This window comes from Lonchura striata, chromosome 1, assembly GCF_046129695.1.
Source record: "Lonchura striata isolate bLonStr1 chromosome 1, bLonStr1.mat, whole genome shotgun sequence".
Classification (NCBI taxonomy): domain Eukaryota; kingdom Metazoa; phylum Chordata; class Aves; order Passeriformes; family Estrildidae; genus Lonchura; species Lonchura striata.
Genome location: NC_134603.1, coordinates 25,289,894 through 25,309,264, shown reverse-complemented (window position 1 = coordinate 25,309,264; position 19,371 = coordinate 25,289,894). Strand labels below are relative to the sequence as shown.

Here is a 19,371-nt window from a genome sequence, read left to right as displayed (position 1 = left end):
AGAACTACTAGGGTTTTTTTTTCTTTTTTTTTTTTTTTCTTTTTTTTTTTTTTTTTTTCTCTTAATTAAAAATCCAAACAGGATGGGTGGAAAGAATTTGGAAAGGGGCTGGAGCCACCGTGTTATTAACTATTATTAATTTTCAATACAAAAATGAATGAGCTGGAATAGACCCGATTGTCATACTCTGTGGAACCTTGCAAAAAAAGTGAAAAAATGTTGAAAGGTTTAGTTGGAGCAGCTGGCTGATGTCAAAGCTGCCAGGATGCTAATTAACTGCAGGCTGTGTCCCTTATTTCTGTATTTAAAAGGAAAAAAAAAAAAAAAAAGCCTTTTGTATTATGGCATTTTTTTTCTTTGCTGCTGTAGTCCTACATCCCACTGCAAATCATCTTTCATTTTTCATTCTGTTGACCTGGGTATTATTTTATTTCTTTTAGAAACAGGAAAAAAAAAATGAACATCTGTGTCTCCTTCCAATCTGCTGCACATCTGCGCGTTTTGATGCGGGTCTTCAAAGTTCAGTCAGTAACCCACGGACGCCATTCATCTTCTTGTTAAAATGTCTACTGCTGTATCCAATGCTCATGCCCTTGAGGGTTATTTTTTTCTCTCTCTCTTTTTTTTTTTTTTAATTTCCATTATTGTTATAAAGAACATTGTGACTTTAATATTAGCATTTTGCTTTCAACAGCAATTAGCAATCTCTTGGTTTGCTGTTTGGTAAAGCATCTGTTAATGAGGTCATCTAGTTTAAAATCCCAGCTACTGGAAAATAACAGGGAGGAGGTCAAATCTATCATTTTGTGTATATTCTCTGCTCTCTTTTCAGTTTTCTAAAGAAAAGATATCTTTGTTATCCACAATAAGTCATTATGACCCGTTACTGGCCTTCTGTATTTTCTACCACCCCAAGATACAGTAAGTTCTTTCTTTATTGAAGTATTGAAATATGACAGTTCAGTTAAAATCTTTGCGCATCTGAGGATGAGGAATTGGTTTAATTTTCTGTTGTGTTTTTGTTTTCGTAGTTTCGAGTTCAGTTTTAGCGAGGAGTCGCGTCTATGGTGGAAGGGGTTCCCGGGGTGGTGGACCTCGGAGTAGCTGCTGGTGGAGTGTCGATGGGGCTCCCGGCCCCGCTGCTGGGTGTCACGGAGGAGCTCACTGCTGGTGTCTCTCCTTGCTGCTGGGCTTGGAGGGTCTGTCCACAGATGTGATGGTGCTTCTCCCAGTCCTTGTGCTGGCAAAATGAGCCACAGTATCGTGCTGTGTTGCAACCACTGCAGGTTTCACTAGCTTTCCGGCCACAGTTCCAGCAACTCTAGAAGCAAAAGGGGAGGGAGATGGGAGAAATTAGCTAGTGTCCTAAATTTTACAGTAAAAACAGCTGGCAGGGAACTGTGGGTCAGCCCCCTGCCTAAGGACAGCTGAGGAATCAGTCAGTGCTACCTTGGGTATCTGAACCTGTTCCACAGGAGCTCCAGTCACCTGGAGAACTCTGTCTCGGAAGCTGGGCAAGAACAGAAGCAGCTCTTTGCTATTACTAATGATGCAAACTCCAAGTATGTCCCACATCCAGCAACCAGCAGCATGCTGACTAATCGAATGTTTCAGTAAAACCTCTGTTACTCCTCTTACAAATTTATTAAAACAAATAATGAAACATGCACATACAAAAAAGTGCTTCTCCAGAAGTGGAGAGGAACTAATGCAAGACAAAGTGGGAAAAAATGACTTAACACATAGGTAAAACTTGCTGACCTAGGAAAACCTGCTACCCTAGGAAAACCTAATTTTTAATCATCTGAGTAATACCATTTGACTTAGTGGCATTGCTGACAGTGAACAGTTAAGCTAGAATCTAAATCTTTGGCAGGATGGGGAAGCCAACTGCAGAATATGTGTATTCATTTTAACACACTCTATAGCTCTGCCAGCTGGATGCTGGAACACAGCCAATCCTTAAGTGGTATTCCTCAACTACTTAAAAAAAAAAATCCCAATTCCAGAATGAAACAAAGACCTAAACCCAAATCGGTATTTTACAGAAATTAGAATTTTAATCAGTATCAAGTGTCTTTAGAAAATATTCCTGTGTTAGTTCCATGTTCCCTCTTTTTGCTGGTTTTCATTGTTTTGGGGACTTGTTGCTCTACTGGCAAATGGGGCAAGAGTGACTGTTCTGTGCCCAATTGTTCCTTGAGATTGAAATCAAAGGTACATGGCATTCTCAATTCATACTGATTAAACACACAGACTAAACCAGGTAATTACAGATATATGTGTTTGGGACTTTTTTTTTTTAATTCATAAAATTGTTCCCATCTTTAAAAACACTAAAAAAAAAAAGTGGAATTACCAACACACAGAAACAGATGTTTCTGGTAGTTAAATGTCAGGAATTCAGACTCCTTGTCTGAACCAGGCATCACCTGGTTTTCATTCAGTAGTCATTGTTTCAGGTTCATTTGCTCACACTCTGTCCAGTGCCAGAGAGGTAAATCCACCTTTGGAAAAGAATAGCTATACTATTTGCAAAAACCTTTTTTTAAACAACCTTTTATCTCCACAATGAAAAACAACTGTTAGTAATTTAGACCACTGTACACGGACATGTACACACATAGATATATTTATGCATACACCAAAATGAACTGATATTTTTGCATTCGCATTTCATATTAGCATTGCATCCTGCTAACCAGAAAGATAACTAAATGTGATGTACCTGTATTTTCCTTCTTTTGCTATACTAATATTTCCTTATTATAATATTTATTATATGTGATATTACTATATTTATATTTTGTATTTTATATGTATCTTTATTTTATTTATTTTATATTCTTTAGTATATATTCTATTTCTATATTACCATATTTCTTTATTTCTTTCATATTAATGAAAGTTTCATTTTGCTTGTATAATGATCAGTAAACACGGTGCAATTCTGGTCCAGCTGTACTTGCACAGTTTCCACGTACTGCCATGCCTGCTGACCTCCCAGCTATTTGCTTCCAACTAAATTGCCAGCCATGGGGTTGATCCATATTTCCCTTTGTTTCCTTATCTGAAAACAAATGCACATGTACAAACATCCCCATGTAGACTTTTCTGAAAAGACACCTTCCTCCCACGTGGAATTATGCTGAACCCAGCCAGCAAATGCCCAGGTGCAGGAATTCCTCCTTTGTCAGAACTGTTTGCAACATTGAAGTTGATGCTTTATTTGTGTGGGAATTACTGTGAGGGTGTCAAACTTATTCAAGCATCTGTTCAGTTAATATAGGCCAGCATTCAAAGAATCTTCGCTCTGCTTCTCTTTTTGAGGAGCACATAGAGATCTGACTCCAGATGTGACCAGAGCCACCACACAGTATTTCAGTATCTTACCACATGATCTGTATTGATGTCAGGAAACAGTAGTTTAATTCTAACAGTATTGGTTCAACTTTCTTATTAAAATAGACATCAGTTAACTATCAGACTGCACAGAACATGAAAAGTGATACATAGGTGCAAGATTTTGATGAAATGGTGAAGTACTAAGCTGGCTCCTTACATGATTATTTAATGTGTCCTACATTGTTTGGTATGTGATTTTGTTCATTGGACATATTAGTTCTAATTTAACAGGTCATTACAGCTTTAGTGTAATTGTGGGAATAAAACCACATAAAATAGAAGAATTTCAAAATAAATTTTACATCTCACATTTATGCAGCAATTTATTGTGTTTTAAAATTACTACAGTACAAATTAACATAAACACACACATCACAGGGAGCTTGTACTGAGACAGCAGCTGGATTTGATGTGCAGAGCTCCCTGTCCCACACAGCCCTCATCATTGTGACCATTCGTTGCTCCTTCCCACGTGCAAATAGTGAAAGAGAGCAGCAAAGATCAGGCTTGGGCACCACAAACTTTGGAAACAAATGCCTTCTGCTCACAACACTGGCTGATAGCCCCAAATTCTACCAAAGAAAAGCCAGGCTTGAGATGCCAGCTAATAGTCTGGGCTGTGCTTTATGCCCCTGCTGCTCCTGTCTTTCCAGCAGATCCAGCTGTCACAAAGCTATGGGACTGAACATACCCAGGTATTTTCCTTCCTGGGATGCTCTACCAGGTATCAGCAAAACGGAGCACCTCACTGAGGTGTGTACACAGCATCTTGAACAACAGATGGCCACAGTGTCATGCTGGTGACGAGATGGCAATCTTCATCCAAGGGCATATGGCCACAACTACGGGCTGCCTTACTGCCTTACTTTAAGGCTATTGCCTATCACTAGTAAGATCCAGCTGGGAGGCCTATCAAGGTTGAGATGATGCACTTCAAGTACAGAAAATCAAGCAAGACAAACAAGACTTTGAAAGAAACTGATGAAAGGCAGCCAGTTTAATCAGAAGTCAGACAAACATAAACTGTGAGAAGAGACTGAATGAACTCAGACTTTTAAATATAAGATGGTAGCTTAAAAGGGGCAGTAACACCAAAACATCACTGCAGTGAATGTCTACATCCACCTCTACATGGATTAGCAGAAGTAATAGGATCAAAATTCTGTTAAGAACAGGAGTAAACTGCCTAAAGATGTTGGAGAATCCCCATCATTTAAGCACAGGAAAAGCAGGGGGAATGGTACAGCTAGAGTTGCTAATGGATTGGAAAAGGGAGAAGCCAATCTCTCAAAGCCTCTGCTGGTCTATATATTCTGTCTTTAGGTAGTGACCTACTACACTGCACTTCCAGCTCATGCTCTATACAGTTCCAGACATAGCTAAAACTCTGAGAAGGACTGGACTGCACTTTATGTTGATTTGCCTGTGATACAGTGAGGTTATACAAAAAGCTAGATTCTCAGACTATGTAATTCAATTTACTTCACTACCTTGAAAATTGATTAATTCAATGAAATTGAGCTAAATTACACCAGATGGGAATCTCACTCTAAATTTATGCCACTGATCATATTTCATCCTCCTCTTTTAACTGACAAGGAACATCAGTCTTAGGTCAGAGCCTTATCTTAGGTCAAACTCTCAATTCTCATGCACTTAAGCTTCTGTCTTCAAATTCTCCTGTCTGTCCTCATCAAAATTCTTAAAAGATCTCCATTTCTGTGTTCTTCAGTACCAAAACATACACTTGTCAGTTATTTTGCCCATCCTGTTGCTTTCATCTCTGAAATATTCAACCAGAATTGAGCATTTGCTTTCCTCTGACACTCCAACTGAGACTTAGTGTAGAGCTTGCTTAAATAAATAAAAAAATCCTTTTGTTCTGTCATCTTTGAGAAATTCTGGATTTCCCCAATTTACCATGAAAGGAAGCATGGCTGGTATGAAGAACCCAGATTTTTCCCAGTTCTGCAATGCCCATGACATTCAAAACTCTACCACTGCTAACCACAAGAAAAGGAACATCTAGAAAGCACTGAAACCACAGGGGCGTAAATGAGAACTGTACGAGCTGCTGAATAGCAGTGTAAAAATCCAGCAAAGTTGTTTATGAGAATTTTATACAAGAGTCATTAGAAAGAGAAATATATTGGTACTTTGGAAATTCCCACACTGTCAAAATGACATTCAAACTTTTAAGATGTTTCTAGTAAAGTTACACCTATCACAGACACTCCAGGGTTGCCCAAGCCACTGTTTATTTGGTGAAATACAAGAACTTTCATACAAATCAGTGAGAGTAGCTAAATCCTGCAAACACAAGTGTGGAGCAGCCCACAGAAGAGCTGTGCAAGCTGGTGAGCCAGGCTTAGCTTAGCAGTCTGGGGCAGTGCCAATGCTCACATCACATCTGGACTGATCCTGTGCAGAACACATGGCTCTGGTGCCTCTGTACTACCCAGCACTGCAGGGGATGATGTGCTGCTTTCCAAGAGATGCTCTGCCAAAAAATTAAACATTAGCTGACATAGGTATTAAATTTAATACCAGCCTGAAAACTAGGCTTGCCTGAATCACACCATCTGATGCTCAGAGTCAGGTTTGCTGGCATGGTCCTGGTCTCAATGGATTGGTCAGCAGAGATTGAACCCAGCTGTCTTCAAAATGTCAGGTGTGATATTCACATACAACGTGAACTGCTGCAATATAAACAAGCCCTAACATTACACATCTCCTAAAAGCAGTGTTGGACCAGTTACATACTTGTTTTATCTAAGCAGATGTCAGCATCTGCTTTAAGTAGAGAGAACTGAAACATTTGTGTTCCTTCCCTGTCCCCAGCCCCCAGCCTACTCAAAACTGAGGGATAACACTGAGTGTCAGATTTTTCAGTGGCATTTTATACCAAACCAGAAAGACAGATGTTTTGATGATCCCACCCCCCATTACAATCTGGGCAGTCAGTCTCTTTGCTAAACTGTTCACCCTCCCTATTAAAATTGATTTGCAAAGCAGCACATTGCAGCCAAATCAAGCACAGCAGTCATTATTGAGTAGGCTGATCACACATGTTTCTGTACTTAGCCAAGCCAACTACTGATGAATGGGTCATTTTTTGTCAAGCAACTGTAAGGAACTGGTAAAGAAATAATCTGTGGCTCTGAACAGCCATGCTGACAGGTAGGCTTTGTCCTGGTCCTTTTGCTTTCCAGCAGCAGTCTGCTCAGTCAGCTAGTCCTCAACAGAAAAGCATGAACATTAGCTGCTCAGTTGCAAGGTCTTATGTTAAGAACTATGAAAACGTTTAGAAAGTAAATGCACAGACACTGAAGCAGTGGGAGTGCTGTTAAACCATGCTGAACAACTAAGATAAGTAAAGAACAACAGTTCAACAAAGGAGTTCAAGTCAGAGTCAGAAATTCTACCTATGCTATGTAATGTGGTCATTCTCAAAATCTTGCAGACTACTTCTTAAAAGTCAGGATGCTTCTGAATATTACACCTCCCCTATTAGTCTGCTTACTGTCTTGTGCTCCCTTAATTTTGGAATTTTGATATCGTCATTTTAATATGCCCGACTTCACTTTTTTTCTTGAAGACAATCTTGCACTCAGGGATCCTACTTTTTCTGGGTTTAAGTCAAAGCAAAACAGAATACTAAAAAAACCAAGCAAAACCAGAAAAAAGCCCAACCCAACACAGAAATCAGCAACATCAACAAAAAATATCAAAAATCCAATCTACTTTTCTTTGTGAGAGCTCTGAAAGGTCTTGGATTAGGGGGCTGCATAATAATAATCACAAAAATCCTGAGTCTTAGTAGTAGTTATCACTTTGAGCAGACTGCAATAAAAATCATACCATAAAATTCTCACACCAGAAAAGCTTCAAGAAGCCTCAGCGAGGTCCAGTCTGCATTTTACTGAATAACAAATCAAGGGAGAAACCTTGCCAATAGAAAGGGAGTGGCATATCAGTAGAAAATTGTACCTGATATATTACAAATCTGGCATCAAATTGTCATCTCCATTCACAGTTACAACAGCCAAAAGAAATAATGACACCCACTAGAGAAATATTGTCTGTCAGGAACTGCATGGAGGTTATACAGCAGCATATAGTAAGCTTTCTTGAATGCCTTGGAGAAATGCCCCAGCAAGGATAAGGAATGAGAAGAGGTGCTCAGCATTCCCCTTGGACCTGCAAGGATTTAGAGGCTGCACTGGAACAGTCTCAGATTTGAAACTGGAAATATTTTAGCTCTAGAAAGTTTACTCTGGTGCCTTAAGAGCACAGGAATCTGTGTTGCTGTAAGTGTTCTGCTGAAAGCTGTAAACAAGAGAGTTTATGTAGACTTAAAACCTAGACAAATCAGGAGCAATGTCCACAGAGAGATCCAAGAGATAATTAAAACCAAAACAAACGTGGAGTATTATTCCTCAAACCTGAAAAACACAGTCTCATCTCTGAAGAAACACTTTTCAGACACTGGCAAACTGATCTGTCCCCAAAGATGAAGGAAAAGTCCAGTCCACTCTTATAGAAGTCATAATCAAAGGAATCCAAAGCAGCCTGAGTTAACAGGTAACTGTGAGAAGCATTGCCCTAAGTGTTGGAGTTTGTCATAATTAGAATCCAAAGAGGAATGTCTTACAAATAGATATATCTAACCAAATAAGCATTGCAATCATCTCCCTCCACAGTTAATCAATCACCTGTAAACACAAACTGTCAAACTTGATTTCTCTCTGATGGCTTACTAAACCTTGTACCTCAAAACAGCCACTCTGATGACCACAGGGTTGAAAGTTGCAGGATCAGGACACTAGACCTCATTTCTAGGTCCAGGAGGCTTGTAACCTCCCTGGGGATGCAAAACCCTGAGAACATTTATAACCTTAACAGCCACAGTTCATTAGAATGCAATCAAAATAATTGTTTGCCCAAAGAAGTGCACTGCTCCCAAGAAGTGAAAAACCTTATCATCATTTCTGCTGCAGAAGAAGTAAAGATGTAGCTAGATGGCTTTTTCTAGAGCTTTAACTACTCAGAATTTAATCAAAGCACACAAACTCTCTACACATTCCTTTGGATATACATTTGCTTGTGGAAAAAAGGGCTGGATGTACTGGAACGTAAGTACTTCCTCTGTCCTGCTCACGCTATATCAGTTCACTAAATAGATTTATACTGCTGTTTCCTCCAAAGGTTTTACCTTTGGAATTATGGTTTTATAACAATAAGAAATCTCTTGTATATATACACATACAAAATGAAAGCTCTTTAATGACACTATGTCAGAAAAATGCCCTTTCTACAAACAGTGCAGGAAAATGTCCTTGAGTATCTTAGATACAAAAGTCCAATAAATTGAATTTATGTCTCATTTAATCTACAATGGAACAGCTAGTACTTAGGGTACATATACTTCCCCTAGTCCCTTTCTTCCTGAGAAACTTTCAGATGCTGAAAATCAATTCCTTTTGTCTCCTTGTTATTCATCTGCTACACATTAAGGAGAACCTCTGGGCATTCAGTGATCCCACAATGGTCTTTCATCTCCAGAGAAACATGGTAGGAATTAAAAACTTACGCTCCCTCAAATTACAGATGCATACTGCAGCATGCCACTGACTTATGTGCTGGTGATTTCTGCCAGTGTTCTCAGCATGCTGCAGGTAGCTCATCTGCATCTCTCAACTGAAGTGACTCTTCTACAACACTGCTCATCCAGCCCATGCAAAGAGTTTAGACATGAGCATACACAAATGCATGTCCCCATGTCATAAGGACTGTCACATCTGAAGGCAGTACTGAAACTACTCATTTCCCCAACTCCCTGATGTTTAGAAGTTATTTCAAAAAGTGGGTTTACTACAGTCAAGATGTTAGTATACAAACAATAAACACTTCATTAAGGTAATGCTCTTTCATTTCAGAGGTCTTGAGAAATGGAGATTATATACAAATAACTTCTAACTGACAAAATTTCCTTGTCATGTCCATTTTTAAGGGCAGTTTTAACTTGGGACTTTTTTTTTTTTTTTTTTTTAACAAGCATAAAATTTAATTGCTATCTAGACTGATGCAGCACTGGTGAAACACACACTGCTCTTTCACTCCCAGTTTCCACATAGTCATGGTGTCAGATGTCCTGTGTCATAACAATTCAAGGTTTCCACTCTCAGGTCTGAAAGTACATCAAGGCTTAACATACCTATTCTTGTTTTACTCTTTGATCTCTCAGTCTATTTTTAATTTTACCAAATGCTCTTTGTCCACTCCTCAACTCTGAAATATTCCCTGTAGCCAAAGCAATACATTCAAAATAAGGAAACACTTGCAAATTTACATTCACATTCCGTCCTGAAGGAACCATCATCTTTTGCTAATCACTTCTACATCCAACACTTTTCCCAGACAAGTTTTTAGCCACCTTGCTCTACAATCTATTTCATGAATAATTTATTTGTTTCAATTAGATTTCAGTGTCAAATGTTTTCCACCGAGCATCTTTTTATCTATTCAGTATGGTAGTTTGAAGAGCTTTAAAATGAAGCTACTGAAAAGTCAAGTTAGAACATTATATGTAACCCTGAGCAGCAGTTAAAAGGCAAGAACAGAGCTCAAGTTCACTAGGTATTTTGGGCTCAGATTACAACATAGTCAAGAGAATTTGGAACTGAAATGCACACTCAGAACAGCTGTGCAAAGAGTTAATAGCAGGCTCTGATGCCCTGTGTCACCCAGGTTAAAGGCAGCTCGGACACACCTGTGGTTTGCAGGCACAGGACGCCTGCCCAGCCAGGCCCTTACCTCACTTGAATCCTCCTGCTGGTTGATGACAGCCAGGGCGTCCTCTGCCGCCTGGCGCTTGGCTTCGGCAACCGTGCGCTCCATCTTGGCCCTCTCCGAAGTGATCATGTCGTGAGCCTTCCGCTCGGCCTCCGACACCGCCTTCTGCAGCTCGGCCATCGCCTGCCGCTTCACTTCATTGACAGCTTCCTCTGCAAAGGGAGACACCGCGTCAGCACAGCACACCCGGACACCCGTCCTGGGACCGACGTGCGGAATGCATCGTGGGGAATGCACCGCTCCTGGTACCATTACGCTGAGATTACTTGAATTATAATGGCAGTCTGCATTCTGAGTAGGACACAGAGGAACCCGGTTCCTCAAGAATGCCCAAGAAGCACTGAGGTGCTTCTCTTCTTCCCCATCATCGAAGTCTCTACCACTAGTAATGATTCTTGCTATTTTGATTCTCAGGCAGTACTTCTTTTGGTACAATGATTTCCGATCTCTGGTCCATTTTATTTGCAATCTTTTTGAACACTGAAAAATTAGTTTTTCAGTACAGCAGATATATGCATATACTTGACAATAATTAAGACATATTACAGACTTTTTTAAAAATGTATTTTTAAGCACAGGGAAATTAAGACAGGATTTATGGTTTTTAATGATTTTTTTCTCCCCATATGCTAAAAAAACAAATATACAACATTTAAAAAAAATCCAAGAGTTTACTTAAAAATTTTAAACCACTGGTCTAGTATCTTTTCTTTAACATATCGTTTTATTTTAAAAAATTGTTTATTAACATTCATTTGACCTCTTGATCTGTCCTTCAAATCCGTGTTTATACTTGAGGACTTCACTCCTTAGCTCTTCTGAGCTCTTGAGCACACCCTGCCCAGCAAGACTTTGGAGCACAGTTAACACTGAGCAGGGCCACCCCACTTAATTAAATTCAAACCTTCACGCTTCTTGTAAAACAACTATGGTAGTATGAGTCCTTTCTTTGGTACATACTAGTGTCATATCTTTTATTCCAGAAAACATGGATTGTCTCAAATTAGTTATTTGGCTTTTGATGCAGGAAGAATGCAAAGATTTTACTAATGAACAGTCTTTTAATTGACAACTAAAACAAGTAATTTCTTTTTTTTTTTTAATTAACTGCTCTAATTAACACGGAAACCATCCTCCCCCTGAATTAGTTTATCTAATTTTCATCTTTATTCAAAGCAAAATGACAATGATTAATTGAAAATTTAATAAGCAGTAATTATTAACTTGGCAAACCTAGTACCAATTAACACTCTATTAAAACTAATTATGACATGTTTCATTCAAGTGTTTGCACTTAATTGTTTCATGCACTTAAAACCCACCTTAATTAAATGTTCTGTTTAATTAAAGCCACAGATTTCTATTTAAAATGTTTTACTGTAGATTAAAATCTAAGTATTAAAAACAGTGTTATGTGTTGAGTTTTAGGCCATGTATTTAGCCCATGTACTTGTGTGCATGAACATGCAGACAAAACTCTGATGCAGAGATACTCATTCTCCTGAGCTACATTTGATAGCTCTACATGTGTTATTTTAAAAATAATGTCTACATGAAGTCTCCATTTTCAGTTATTAAGCAAATTACAATACACTCTTTAAGTCTTGTACTGACTAAAACGGAACTAAAATGAAAGAAGAGCTCTCTTGAGGAGTATGTGTGCATGTTACATGTGTGCATATCTACAAGAAATGTTTCAACTGAAGTTTTCAAGGAGTGGGGAGGGATTTAGAGATAAAACTTATGCCTTTATTTTTATGAGGCTGAAAATATGCCCTTATATTACCCTACCATAAATGTTGTTTAGGGAAAGCCTCAGGAGAGGAAAAAATCATACCCTTCAACCATACAGCCAAGGCTTAATTTTCTTTGAATATTCAAGGTGAATTAAAATTCTATCTAAGTGGCAATACAGGACAATAATTTTTGCTTACGATCAAAGCTACAGCTAGTCTAATTGTATATGCAAATCAGGCAATTTATATTTAAATTATGCATTCCTATTCTAGTCCCACAGGCACACGGAGATCAGCAAAGGGAATTGGTAGGACATTTGCAAGGTGCTTGAATATTTATTACCAACTGTAACCATTCACTGATCACGAGAAAAGAAATATACACAGGCAAACATACAGATGCAATTTTATTACCATTTTCAGAAAACTGAGGCAACTTAAATACAGGCGTTTCGTGTCTATGAACTGCAGTTATTGACAAAGCGGATTTCTTAAAGAAAATTTGTGTTCTTGCTGATATTTGCTACTAATTGAAATGATCTTTGAATGACATAATGCACTTTTGTTACATTATATAAATTCAGTTTTACAGTTAGGTGTTTGCAGTAGTTAGAAATGCCAGTTTCTTATAATAAACAGAAGCAAAATGCTCCAACATTTTTACACGGACTTCTAATTGCAGTTTTTCATCCCAGATAATCTACTTCTTTTCAGTCCAAATATAGAAATTGAAAATTATATCTTCTATATTGCATAAGATTTTTGCAACATTTCTGGCATTCTCTTCATGCTCTTACATGAGGATGTCTGAAAGTGCTTATGAGGCCATGTGCCTGACTGATACTTTTTGACTGGCTTAAACTATGGATTAGAATTTTATTATTTCCATTAACTTTGATGAGAGCATTTGTATTGTGCTAGACTAGGTGTGAAAATAAATAAGTTAAAATATGTCAGGTCACAATGTACCATCATTATTTAAATATATTACAAACTCATGAACATGTAAATAACCAGAAAAAAATTTATCATTGATCTTCTTCACAGCTTCTCAAACTAAATACTACTGATATTTTATAGACATAGAATGTAAGCTTCGTAGTTGAAGATATGTTTGTGATGGCGAAGGAGATTTTTATTTGCCTTGAGCTATGAAGAACAAGAATGATACCAGCACTCTTCCTTTCCCTGTGCTTCCAGAGAAAGGAAGAGTGACTAGATTCCAGTAACAGATAGCAGAAATCTGCAAGTTTTTAAAACCAAGTATCTAAGATGCATGTACCTGTATCCTCTGCCTTCCCAGCATTGCTAAGCACTCTTGGCACAAATTCACTGCCATTTTAGGAATGCAACTGAAATCTTCCTTCCCTTTGAGCAGCATTAACACATGAGAGAACCTCCAGGATGCAGCTTGTGTGCAAAATAGGCATTAGTCAGCATGGTCTGAAGTCCTTGGAGCAGACTTAAGAGAGGAGCTTATCTTTCACCTAAAAATGACGATTCCACACCCAGCTCCTGGTCACCTCCCTCACATCATTAACACATTTTGTCCATATGATGAGAAAAGAAAGGTGGTGGTCAGATGTGCAGTCCTGTACCACCACAATATTTTGGATCATCTCAGTTTCAGGCTGACTCTGGTGAGGGTGGCCATTGGCAGCTGGTGGCAAAGAGTTACCTCAGCATTATATCCCAAAATGCATCATGTGTCTCAGGACTACTCTGTACAAGGTGCAGGACCCTTATTGCCTTTATAGAGATAAAGGATGGTTATTTCATTCCTCTTCTGTAACTCCAGAGCTTTCAGCTGGACTGCCATGGGCATTGGGCATAATTGACAGCGATGGCTGGAAGGAAGACAGTTCCTACATGACACAGAAGAAGCTATTCCAGCAGCCCACAATGGGCCTGTGACCCTCTCTGTATTTAGTAAAGGGAAGAAGTTTGTACTCCCAGGGAGCAAGTCATCCAACCTGTAATCTGACTGATCCTCAATACCTGCCTCCCTCCTTCTTGACTACTGAGGAACGCCAAAAACTTGTCTTGGATTCTTCATCCCCATATCCATAATTCAATGAGGTGAATCAGGGCACTGATGATCACTTTCTACTGGTGTATGAAACTGAAGTGGGCTTACATGGCTTTAACTCATGAGGTACTGCATAATATGTCCTTGCTCCAGCAGCCACAAAAGCACATGTGGTATATTGGTATATTTTAAATAATTACACTGGAATCTACCAATCTCCAAAAGTTTAAAGTGAATCCCTTCTCCACATGCTTTTGAGTTTGCTTATTAACTGTTTTTATGCCACATTCATGTAATAGATTCAGGATTCCAAACAGAATTTCATACTTGATTCAGCTCTCTGCACATTGGTCTTTACAGACATTTGATACATGAAGAGATCTACACTGCACCAAAAGAAATAGCCTGTGAGGGATTTGTAGTCTCCTAGAGTGGAAGTTGCTGCCCAGCATCTCAAATGGCATCAGAGGCCTATTCTTACAGAGCTGAATTGCACCTTTACTGCCTTCATCATGAAACTGTGGATACCTCCAGTTTGAGACCAGCCTCCTAAAAATGCAGGACCATAATTTATGAAAGCAGTATGCTTTCTGATATTTGACTAGACTTAGTAACAGATAGAGGTATGCATCCTGCAGAGTTACACTTCTTCCAGTCTCCAATTCACATGCACAATCACTTGATTTAAACCCACATCAACCTGAAAATAAGAGACTGGAAATGGGACCAAAGGAAAAACTTTGTTTCAAAGGAACTGATAACATAGATGTTCACAAGACGAAATCACAGGTCCTGCACACTACCATTTTTGAATACATGCAGAGTGAGTGCACATCCAACTTCATAATTCAACCCAAAAGCTTCAGCTAACTTGTGTTAATTACGAAGAAACTTTTTTCTTCTATTGTATTGAATCCATGAGTCATAAATAACCTGATGCCAAACGACATCAAACCCTAGATTTTGCAAGAGGACTGAAGTTTTTGAAATTCAGCAGAATAATTATCCTCTTAGTGAGATTTCCTGGGATTGCATATTTTTTTGTATTTTCCATTTAAAATGTTAACATAAATATGGCAATATGAAAATATTCTTGGGCACTGAGTTACAAATACTACACTTTCCTTGGACAAAACCAAGAACATGTACAATGTTTTACTATTTTTCACAGAAAACGCAATAGTTCTAAAAACATTAACATATTGACAAATGTAGACTTTACATGATAAACATACATTACACACAAAACACAGCTTCTTGTCTGATGCAGCAAGATAACAGCATAACATTTTTACCTGTATGCTGTATATCTAGTTTAAAATACACTGAAAAGCAGCAAAAATTTACAGGAGATTTGATCAGAAAGCATCAACACTGCTGCATATTTGCCATTTAATCATTAACTGCTGCTCAGACAGCTGCTGCAGACTTCATGGTTATACAGGTGTTCAAAAGCAGGGGGGCATGTTTGGGTGTATAAATAGTTCCTCAACTATCTCAAAGGAGCTCAAGAGCTGCCTCCTGGCCCTCTGAAAACAAGGGAGCTCTGATGTCCGCGTCAGAAGAGCAAAGGTTTAGCTCCAGCATCAGAGTGGGATCCTCGCCAGGAAACTCCTGTGCTCAGGCAGAGTTTCAGTGTTAAGAAAACTTTGCACAAGCACAACGTCTGCCCAGGGTGCTTTCCAGGCACAGGCAGATGCTGTCAATGCCCTGCAAACAGCCAGAGCAGCTGCAGAGATGCGAACTTGCTGACTTCATTGCACACTCTGCAGGTTTATGAGCACAGGCTTCACTGGGGGCTGACAGGCACAAAGTCTTTTTTAAATTAAGAATGGTTACTTTGCATAGTTGAAGTCTTTCTAACAGGTGTACTTGGGTTTTTTCCTTCCTTTGGGAATTCTTATTTAAACTAGGTAAGAACCCTGAAGCTTAAAAAAAAAAAAAAACCTCCTACACTAACCTCTTTTTTTAAAATTGCTAACAGACAAACTTTTAACATATCAAGTTTCAGTCTGAAACCATTAGAAGCCCTGAAAACAGGGGTACATATTGGAAGTACTGATATTCCCAGCTATAGCAGCAGATGCTTCTATTATAAAATTATTTAATATTTCGATCAGTTCCAGTTTAAGACTATTAAGCACAATTTCTTCTTGTTACTTGTAAGCCCTTCCCCCGCCTCCCGATTCCTCACATCAGTGCATTAACAACTGCACACAGCTGCCAGACGACTAAGCTGGTGTTTTTAAACAGTTCTTACCAGCTTTCTTCCAGATCTCCTCTGGCACATATCCAGACGCAGGCCTGTGAAGGAATTCCCGATGAGATTCTGCAGGAGGAGGCGGTGAACAGGGAAAAAGAAAGAGCATCATAAGCAATGCTGGCTTGTTGAGAACAAGGCTTAGAGAAAAATACCTTTACTCTTTAATTATAGCTCAGACAAAGAAATCAAGTGAAGCTTTTTTCTCCTCAAAACAAAACGGTTGCTATGGCTGTAGCTCATGAATGTCACATAGACCAGATCAATGCTTGTGACTTGAATGTTTAATCTTAAGCCAAGTTAAGATATTAATTTTATTTTTCTTTGACAGTATTTTGAGACAACTCGGTATGACAGTATCCATACTTTTAAGGGAGGCTTTGTGAGACAAACTGAGGGAGTGACCTGCTTTGTCCTTTCTCATTGTATTAATGAAAAGGAAAAAGAATGGGCAACAGTGCAGGTCTGGCACTTCTGCTCTGTGCACAATAATGAGTACTGATGAGTGCAGACAGAAGCCAAGACGCCTTTCCAGTGATCAAAAAGTTGTCCACAGAAAAGCAAAGGGTTGTTAGTCTCTAAGTTCAGAGCTATACTTTCCTATATCTGAGCCCATGCTGACAACTGCAGCTGCGAGAGTTTGAAAAACAGAACCTTTAACTTTAGGTTAAGGCCCTAAATACATGCTGCCAAACAACCTCACTGGAGCTGAAGCTTGTAATTCATCCACATATTTCAATCACATTTTGACAGCTCTTTCGCCTTCTCCTCTTTTTTTTTAAAAAAGGTTTGACCTTTAGACCTGCGCCGAAGAGTTTTGAAATCAGCAAATCCCTTCCACAGGGATTTCAAAGGCCTAAGATCAGATGATACAAAAAGAAAATTCACTTTGGCCTGAAATTTAGCATACAGATCCTCAGCAGATGAATTTGAAATTGCTCCTTTCAAGTGCAATTTAAAAACTAATTAACTATTATTCAAAGTAATAGAGGACAAAATGAAAAAAAAAAATCCCAACCAAACACATAAAACTAAGTTCACTGTCATGATTGCTATTGCCAGTGTGTCAGAATTCAATTGCCTAAAGAAAATAACTTGATTTGTTACATTACAGACAGGTTTGAATAGTTTTGGAGATGCTGCTAGAAATAAAATTCCTGTTTGATGTCTGAGCTTGAAATATAACAATATATAAGAGTATACCTGCCATTCTTTGAATACTAATTTTAACTAAATGTACTCATTTTTGTATCTTATTAGCTTTTATTCACTAACTTTATTCAAAAAGCATTAAACATAAGTACTTAAAAAGTATACTTAAATACCTAAAAAGTATTTTTAAGAAAAAGTGAAACATCAGGTTTTGCAAATAATTTCTTACACCATTAAATGTATCCATACAGTACTGTTTACATACAGTAGCCCACATAAACTTAAATGCTTTTAAAAGATGACAATATTGCAGGCAGCTAACAAAGGTGGAAGTGACAGGAGCTTTTTCAACAGAGAGGAGGGAATCCCTGTGCGCTGTTTCACAGATGTAGTTTCTAGCATGAAAATCTGCAGACAGTGACTGGGAGTACATCTTCCCATCTGACAGGCAGCTGAATGGATTTACCCAGCTCTTCTGGTTGTCACTGAAGTATGGGACAACAATTTAAAATAGATTTTTGTTGGCAGACTTTCACACCTCTAAAGCATAAAATAATAAGACTGTATATGTGTTGGGGGCGGGTGTGCAGATTTTGTAAAACAGCTGTTTATATTGGTTTAATCAGCTTGATAGAGGATTTCAGACCTGATACCAAAAATGGGAAAATTCTCAGTATGGTTTGGCTTGTGCGATTCTGGAGATGACAAATAGCCTTGTGTACGGTTTTCACCCCTTAAAAGCTTTTAGACTTACAGGCACAGTGCCAATTCTGCTAGGGGGACAGGGGTAACAACAGAAAATATTGTTTGAAGGCTCAAGAAAAATAAAGGCAAAAAATTAAACCACTCTTATTTGCTCTTCATGGAATACCTGCAGGAACAGACCCAACCAGGCTCCAAATGTTACAAAACAAGGGGTTTGTTGCATTCATGCATTTACTTTGTATTCAGTTTTCCTGTCTGCTATAACGTATCATCCAGTGCAAGGGGAGCATAACCTTGATTTAAATCTATGGTTCTTAGTTTTGGGGGCAGAAAAAAAAAGAAAAGAAAGAAAAAGGACAGAGAGATGTGGAACTGATTTTTTGGTACACATGACTTTCCAAAAACGGAATTCAATGACATAAATGACCAGATTGCCAGATAATTGTTAAAATTTCCAAAACATAAACATCAATCAAGCTCTTATTCCAACCACAAATTATTTACATGAGGAATGAGATCCTCTGCAAGAAGACTTAAATCAAAAGCTTATGAGACACTTTCCCATAGTTTGGAATGGTGCACAAAAAAGACAAGAAGCACTTATGAAGATAATAAAAACCATATTTTTCAAGCCAGAAAAGTTTTAGTAACATGGCTATTGTTTAGTCAGTGGCGATGAGTCCATGAAAACAATCTTCTTTATAAGCCTAAACTACAGGAAATGACCAGAGGATATAAATCTTACATATTAGTGTTTTTAAGGTAAGGAGTCCTTCAGTTTAAGAATCACAAAAATTTCTCATTAAAACAGAAGCACAAAAGATCTTAATTTGGACATCTAGCAAACTCAAACCAAGATGAACACAACTGAGTGAAGTCCCTAAAACACTGAATCTAAAACCAAAAAGCCATAATGTGGACAACAATGCAAAAAGCCATAATGAGGACAACACATAATTTAAATAACTAACTGCAGCACCTAGAAGTCAAAGTAAATGCTGCCTGGAAGGAAATGGAATGAAATAAGACAACAATAAGAATAATATGAGGTGACAAGGCAGGTCATTCAGAAAAGGATATTGACAAAGGCCTTGCATGTCAGACATAAAAACAGAGGTTTGTTAATGGTGAAAATGCAACAATATCATTATGCAGAACAATGGTATGTACACAACTGAATTTACTTGAAATTCATGGCAAGGCATGAAAGCGTGTATTGGTAATTAGTC

At 38.3% G+C, this 19,371-nt stretch overlaps 1 protein-coding gene across 6 annotated transcripts in view; it reads right to left on the bottom strand.

Annotated features, from left to right (window-relative positions):
* Positions 1 to 19,371, bottom strand: part of RUNX1T1 (RUNX1 partner transcriptional co-repressor 1) — a 114,726-nt gene that overhangs the window by 2,774 nt on the left and 92,581 nt on the right. For all 6 annotated transcript variants that reach the window (XM_021543195.3, XM_021543196.3, XM_077782939.1 and 3 more), the window contains 3 exons: positions 16,286 to 16,354; positions 10,222 to 10,412; positions 1 to 1,321 (listed from right to left, as the gene is read on the bottom strand). The exon at positions 1 to 1,321 is cut by the window's left edge and continues 2,774 nt beyond it. In XM_021543195.3, coding sequence (XP_021398870.1) covers positions 1,046 to 1,321; positions 10,222 to 10,412; positions 16,286 to 16,354 — 536 coding nt within the window. In that variant the 3' untranslated portion in view covers positions 1 to 1,045. The remainder of the gene's footprint in view (positions 1,322 to 10,221; positions 10,413 to 16,285; positions 16,355 to 19,371) is intronic.